At 39.7% G+C, this 7,759-nt stretch overlaps 1 protein-coding gene across 3 annotated transcripts in view; it reads right to left on the bottom strand.

Moving 5' to 3' along the window:
• Positions 1 to 7,532, bottom strand: part of LOC107662259 (A disintegrin and metalloproteinase with thrombospondin motifs 17-like) — a 131,473-nt gene extending 123,941 nt beyond the window's left edge. For all 3 annotated transcript variants that reach the window (XM_016452209.1, XM_016452210.1, XM_016452211.1), the window contains exons 1-2: positions 7,387 to 7,532; positions 4,805 to 5,151 (exon numbers count right to left, since the gene is read on the bottom strand). In XM_016452209.1, coding sequence (XP_016307695.1) covers positions 4,805 to 5,151; positions 7,387 to 7,459 — 420 coding nt within the window. In that variant the 5' untranslated portion in view covers positions 7,460 to 7,532. The remainder of the gene's footprint in view (positions 1 to 4,804; positions 5,152 to 7,386) is intronic.
• Between the last annotated feature and the right edge of the window lie 227 nt (positions 7,533 to 7,759).

Below are 7,759 nucleotides of genomic sequence, written 5' to 3'. Positions count from 1 at the left end.
AAAATATTTAGTGATTTTATTTAAATTCAATATATAAATATATATTTTATTATTAACAAAATATGTGATAAAAGTTGTTTCTCAAAAGCAAAAAAAATTTATCATATATTCATTACACAGATTATTCAACAAGCTATTTTAACTATTTTTATTTTAAATTTTATATATATTTAACTATTATAATATATGTAGATATACCAGATATTGACTATACTACCTGGACAAACAACTCGTATTTCATTAGCTTCACTTGCAAAATGACAGTGTGGACAGTTAGTTTGAAAGATTTGAAATGGATCTGATTTGCATTTGAAATCAAATCTGTAGTGTCAAAACAAAACAAACAAAAAAAACTCTTATTAATGCACTCTAAAATTTGAAAAATTAGTCCATATAAATTTTACACTATATTTCAAGTCTTCTGAAGTCACATGATAGCTCTGTGTAAAGAACTGACTGAAATTAAAGTACAATGGAGCAAGTTTACGGTGGTTTTTAATCACTATGAACCGCTTCTGTACAGTAAATAATGCTATAATTTGGGTTGTACTATTCCTTCAAGATTTTATATAGAATCTCAGATGATGTGCTCCAGGAGGAAGCTGATGTGTTTTCTATGACAGCAAACCCAGGATCATTCATCATGAGCCCCGCTGAGGATCTCACATATACTGTACGTTAGCCTTCTTTCCCCTCCGTCTGACTGTGATGCCCCTCGTGGCTTCAAGGGCACAAAGATGTGAAATGTGAGAATAATTTCTCGTTGCCAAGTCATGAAAAACGACCAAGTCAGCATCAAATCCGACGACAGCGATCAGTCAGGTGGGAAAGTCTAGACTGACACTGCATCCACACAGCACAACGAAGGCTTTCACTGGAGAAAAGAGTGGAAAATGCACATGAATGGAGGTGAGGGAGATGTGCATAGAGCCCCGGGTGGGTGGAGGAGGAGGAGAGCATGGGAGTGCTGACAGGAAGTTGCCCACAGAGGCTGTAAACCACACGCTTTCATCACAACAAGTACAGGCAAACCCCACATGAACCAGGTTAAACAAAGTACAGTTACATATGGCTACACTCTGAAGAGAGATAGAGCCATAAAAACCGTCTGAAATGACATTAACAGGCAGGAAGACCTTGTTTGGGTCCTCTCCAACTTCAACATTGTTTAAACAAGCTTACTAAGTAGAAGTTAGTAAAATTAGAGTCCTTGCTGGTCTGAAGGTCGTTGTCCCAAAACCCACTGAGCTCCCTACATTATAAGATACCTTCTTTTGGACAAAATCAACATTAGCATCAGATGCATTCTTCAGAGAGAATGCAATCTTATTAAGCATTGCAATAAGCTCTGTAAAAAATTGATAACTCTAACTATAAATATGATTTCCATGATGCCAAAATGTAGACAGAATCACGTAATCCAGTCATAAAAAGTGGAATTTACAGTATAACGCAGTATAACAAATTTTGCATGAATAAATCAAAAGTAGGACTGTACAATAAATCAAATGGCTACATGGACTAGTGTCTGCGAATATTAAAGCGCAGTAAGATTGCTATTGAAATCTGCATGTTCTGCGTGTCCGTGTGTGAATGAGCGCAGTTTCAGCGCAGCATGCGAGACACTTGTGCTGTTTTCAGCATCTGCCGTCTCACTATTTTGAGGAAACTCCAAATGAACTTAATTTCCAGACCTGCACTGAGAGTCACTTCAGTTCACTTCATTGTTAAATTTTCATTTACAATTTAAAAGATTAATTAAATTGTTAATGTTTGATGCCTTCGTTTGATTACCACTCTTTTTGATAATAAATCATAAATCCAGAAAAAATTAAAGTCAACACAAAATTTCTGAAAAAAATAAAGCATTTCATTGTGCTCTATTTTAATAAATTGTTAAAGTTTTATAAATTCAATTGATTAGACATGTGTAACGGAGGCCAGCGGTAGGTGCTGTGCAGGTAAACCTTACTCCCCTGATCTCAAGAGACGCACTAGCGACTGACGCTAGTGGCTGCAGTCTTTAGCCTCCTTGTTAATGCGTCCGCCTCCCATGCCGGAGACCCGGGTTCGAGACCCACTCGGAACGAGAACAAGGTGTGGTGGAGAGGACCCGGGAGAGAGGGGTAACACTGGTGCCGTGACCCAGATGGGAGTGAGGCTTAGGGGGGGTGAGTGTAACAGAGGCCAGAGGTAGGTGCTGTGCAGGTAAACCTTACTCCCCTGATCTCAAGAGATGCACTAGCGACTGACGCTAGTGGCTGCAGTCTTTAGCCTCCTTGTTAATGCGTCCGCCTCCCATGCCGGAGACCCGGGTTTGAGACCCACTCGGAACGAGAACGAGGTGTGGCGATGGGGACCCGGGGGAGAGGGGTTACACAAGTATGATAAAACAATACCTGATCTCAAGAGACGCACTAGCGACTGACGCTAGTGGCTGCAGTCTTTAGCCTCCTTGTTAATGCGTCCGCCTCCCATGCCGGAGACCCACTCAGAACGAGAACGAGGTGTGGTGGAGAGGACCCGGGAGAGAGAGGTTACACATGCTTTTTGGTAATTAAAACGTAATTAATCCAGTAGCACTGAAATGGAAAAAATAGAATTTGGAAAAAAATAAATAATAATTCTTACATTTTTATAAATTGATGTTAAATTGTATACATTTCATGATTTCAATTAATTATACATGTTTTTTGGATAGTAAACTTTTATTTAACCATTAAAACGGAATCTAGAAAAATTAAAACGGCGGGGGGGGGGGATGGAATCCAGAAAAAATCAAACAGATTTCATAGGACCCTAACTTTACTTATATTAATTCACTCAATAATGAGAAAGTATCTAAAAAGATGACACCATCAGATGAGAACACAATAGCATGGCACTTTCGTCTTCTGTAGAGCTGCTTTACAGCTGAATCACATCTTGCAGCATCGACACTGTTACTGAACTAAACTGAATCAACACTGAACGGACTCAAGCTGAATAACGAACGTCATCGCTGCCTTTTGTAGAGCTGCTTATGGTTGAATTGAACCCGTTTCAAAATTGATGAACTTCACACTGTTATTGATCTGACCTGAACAAACACTAAACCAACTTGAGCTAAATAATGAAACTATTGTCTTTTTAGAGCAGCTTGACAACAGAATCTGAATTGTCTCTATAGTTGAGTTTTCATAAGTGATTCTGCAGTTTTTACTGTGAAGATGCTTTGATGCAATCGGTATCGTATAAAGCACTATAGAAAATAAAGTGACTTAACTAAAGACACTGTTACCACCATCCAAAATTGTATTTCCTCGCCTACAGATGACCCGTGGAGAGAGAACCACGTGCGTCACAGACAGATGTCAGACGGGGCTAGTTAAAACACCCAGCTGATCTTCAGCTCATCTGCACAGCCGTCCAGAGCCTCACATCTGCTCACTGTCAGTCTCACTTTAGGTGTCAAAAACGTCCTCGCCACATGTGGGTAGAACATTTACAATATCGATGAGCTCATTTTCCACAGAGTCAGCCTAAAGAGGGATGAGTCAGGGTGGTCAACTAGCTGTCCGTTAACTGAATAGTCAATTGGTGAGGTTTATCAGTAAGGTTGGGCAGAACACAACGATCACAAACCTTGGCCAAGGCCGGTCAGATGACGAAAAACTGTATTCAAACCAATCAGACAATTGACAGTCTGCGATAATGGAGTGCCATTTCTCTTTCAGCCGTTTGATTGATGGCATTTAACACAGCCATTCAAAGGATGTTTGAAGGATGGAATGATCATAATGGGACCAAAGTCAGGGAAACTCTTTCTCAAACAAGCACAGCCTCTCTCCCGTGGGTGGGCCTGGAATGCTCACAACCACAATGTCAAATAACCAGCACACACTCAAAGTGTGATTGGGTGAATCGCACGAAAACATGTCAATGTCACATTTCAACTCAAAATCAAAAGATAAATTAGAAGAAATTGTATTCTCCATGAGGAAAATTAAGTGTTTTTAGGACATTAAAAATTAAAAGCATTGCGACATTATTTTAATGACATTTAAGCAAGTTCTCATGGCCTTAATTACTGTTACCTGTATATTAAATTAGCTTAAATAAAAGACAGTAAAATAATTACATAATGCATAACTACTTAATTTAAAAATAGCCAATATTGGTGATTCGCAACTCATCGGTTGTGAAACAAAACAAAAAAAACACAATGCAAAATGCAAATAATAAAATGTAATAAAAGTGCTTAATTCGGATAGCAAACGCTACCATAAATTTTTTTAATGTTTTTGAAAGACGTCTCCTATGCTCACTAAGGCTGCATTTATTTGAACAAAAATACAGTAAAAACAGTGACATTCTGAAATATTATTACAATTTAAAATAAACATTTTCATACATTGCAAAATGTAATTTATTCCTGTGATCAAAGCTGAATTTTCAGCATCATTACTCCAGTCTTCAGTGTCACATGATCCTTCAGAAATCATTCTAATATGCTGATTTGCTGCTCAAGAAACATTTATGATTATTATCAATGTTGAAAACAGTTGTGCTGCTTAATATTTTTGTCGAAGCAGTGATACTTTTTTGTTTTGTTTTGATGAATAGAAAAGCATTTATTTGAAATAGAAATATTTTGTAACATGATAAATGTCTTTACTGTCACTGTCTTTGCTAAATAAAAGTAGTAATTTCTTTAAAAGAATAAAATAAAATCTTACTAAACCCAAACTTTTAAAAGGTTAGACCTCAAGGATATTTTAAATGTTATAGATAAACTGATAATAAATATAATAACTCCACTCACCAGTCCACCACAAACATCCAATGAGGCGAAAGAGTCTGTGTGATTGAGAACGGCCCCGGCATAAAAACACCGTCGGACCCTTAAAACAGGCTTGTGCTGAACGCTGCCCTCCTCGCTCCTCTCCTCCGTCACAAACCCCTCAGCCAGGAAAGAGTTGTCTCTCTGGAGCTGCAAGTACAGTTCCTTTCCAAAAGCAGGCAGCCGTAGAAACAGGAGGTCCTCCTGCTGATGGTCCGAGCGTGGTCTGCGACCCCTGCTCCACCTGTAGGATCCCTGGAGCAGGTGCACCTCATCCGGCCGCAGCTCCTGCGGTACGACCACATCGGTCTCGTACATGGCAGATTGTGCTAGGAGACATGCAACACGTTTTAATTAGAATAGCAGTGCGATGTGTATGTAATCAAGTCATGGATGCCAAAAAACTGTTTCCATGACCTTCCCAGCCATTCGAAATTACTGCATAAGGAATTGCAATGAAACATTTAGCGCTGAGCATTTTCCAGACCTACAAATCAATTTTTATTTTTTTTAATTCCCTGATATTCCCAAGTTCTGTGGGAAAAAATGCACAACCCCTAGTTTTATATAAGTCAGAGTTGAGTTTACAAGTCTGCCTGCAGTTAATTAGAGAAGGATACACGTAAGGGGAAATAAAGTTGTTAAAACAATAGACGGTACAGAAGAGTTCATAAAATTAAAGTGGACTGAGTAAGTAACGGATTGCGCAGAAACATAAGAAGTGCACACTCAAAAGCTAGTAGGCTGCATACCTAGATGGCATTTTTATGTATTATACAGTTGCAAGAGCTCACATGCTCTCTCAGCACTGTGATGTAACATATGCTCTTTGCCAACAGACTTTTTTGTGCCCGTAATGCCTAAAAATGCTGTCTAGGAAAGCAGCTCACCAGAGTACAGAAGATACACTGGCTGCCTACTAAGACAGTGTGCTGGGGCATCATACAGTTGCATGAGCTCACATGCACTCTTGGGCAATAGATAATGTCTAAAATTATCTCGAAATCATATCAAAAACGCAAAAAAAAAAAAACGTTAGCTCACTTTGCAGAGAATGCCACTTCTGTACCCTAGTAAGCTGACTATCTAGACAGCATTTTTGAGCATCATGCAGTTCATTCTCAGCCGAGACAATGTCCAAAATGCATCTAAAAAACCCACGAAAACTCTAGTTGGGCAGCTCACTACGCAAACAAAGTGACTTCTGTACCCTAGTAAGCTGACTATCTAGACAGCATTTGGTTATCATATAGTTGCATAAGCTTGCATACATTATCAGCAAAAAGAACATCTAAAATGTCTAAAATGTGCCTGAAATTCCCACAAAAACTTTCTAATTAGGCTGTTAACCACACAAAGAATGTGATTTTTGTACCCTACTGAGCTGACTATCTAGACAGCATTTTGGGCATCATACAGTTGCATGAGCTCATATGCAATCTCAGCCAAGTGAACGCCTAAAATGCCTAAATGTGCCTAAAATTCGCCCCCAAAATTCTCTAGTTAGCCAGCTCAGTACACAGAGAATGTGACTTCTGCACTTTTGTAAGATGACTATCTAGAAGACAGCATTTTTGGGCATAATACAGTTGCATGAGCTTGGATGGATTCTCAGCCAAGAGAAAGCCTATTATGCCTACAATGCCCCCCAAAACGGTCTAGATTGGCAGTTCACTACATAGATAATGTGACTTCTGTACTCTAGTAAGCTTACATGCAATTGCTTACATGCACTCTCAACCAAGAGAATGTCTAAAAAGCCCCAAATGTTGTCTAGTTAGGCAGCCACACTATACACAGAGAATGTGACTTCCGTACTCTAATGAGCTGACTATCTAGACTGCATATTTGACCATCAAACAATTGCATAAGCTTGCACGCACTCTCAAGAATGACTAAAATGCACAAAATGCCCTAAAACTGTCTTGTTAGGAAGCTCACTACACAGAGAATGTGCCTCCTGTACTATTGTAAGATTTAGACTCTCTAGTAGACAGCAGTTTTGGCCATCCTGCAGTTGCATGAGCTCACATGCCCTCTCAGCACACGTGACGTCACAGCATTTCTTTCCGCCCATGAAGCCCCCCCAAAAAAAGCTGTCTAGGTAGGCAGCTTACTAGGTTTTGAGACGCAGCCAACATCTTGAAACGCAACCTGGGTGGTAAGCCCTATATTGCTCTTAAATAAACAATTTCATCTTAATTGAAACAACGTGGCTGAAACTTTTTTGTAAGCAGCAGGGAAAATATGCAGCTTAAAATAATAAAACCAAGTCGAGGACAAAGTCGCCGTTACTAACGTTACAGGTTAAACGATCCAGACGAGAAATTACCATGGTAACCGCAGTTTCCGCCGTTATCGTGACTACTGCAAAACATTTAAATAAGTTCATACGCGAATAGCTTTGCTATTAAGCTTTGCTTTGCTATAAGCTTTCAGATTATTTCTGTAAATTTATTCATTTTCCCCTAGCACCTATAACTGTAGCAATATTGGTATATTTGCCTGAAACTTGTTACCATGGTGAATTTCTGTCAGGAGTATCGCAGGTGCTGCAGTCTTACCTGATATTGCCTTCTGTCCGATGCGAAAGAGAATAAAAGACAAGAAAAGCAGTAGAGTGTCATGGCCGTGCATTATTATGAGTAATATAAGGCTGTCTGAAGAAGGCAGGCAGTGTGCGCTGGCGGAGCAGCAACAGCGGACTGACGCGAACTTTCAGAAAGTTTAATTACAGCAGACGGGGAACTCAACTTCAGGCATAAGCTCCGCCTCCTGACACCGACGTCCCGCCCCATCTGCGTTCGGATTGGTCGATAAAATCCAAGTAAATAGATCCCCGCAGCGTCATTGGCTACTGGTTCTGTCAGTCTGTTAAAAGGGCCGGAACAGTGCATGCGGTCCCAGATCTATTGAGAGAAAGGCAAATCAGGTGTA

Source organism: Sinocyclocheilus anshuiensis, unplaced genomic scaffold, assembly GCF_001515605.1.
Source record: "Sinocyclocheilus anshuiensis isolate Anshui unplaced genomic scaffold, SAMN03320099.WGS_v1.1 scaffold579, whole genome shotgun sequence".
Lineage (NCBI taxonomy): Eukaryota > Metazoa > Chordata > Actinopteri > Cypriniformes > Cyprinidae > Sinocyclocheilus > Sinocyclocheilus anshuiensis.
The sequence above is the reverse complement of the archived record's forward strand: the minus strand, read 5'-3'. Positions and strand labels throughout refer to the sequence as shown.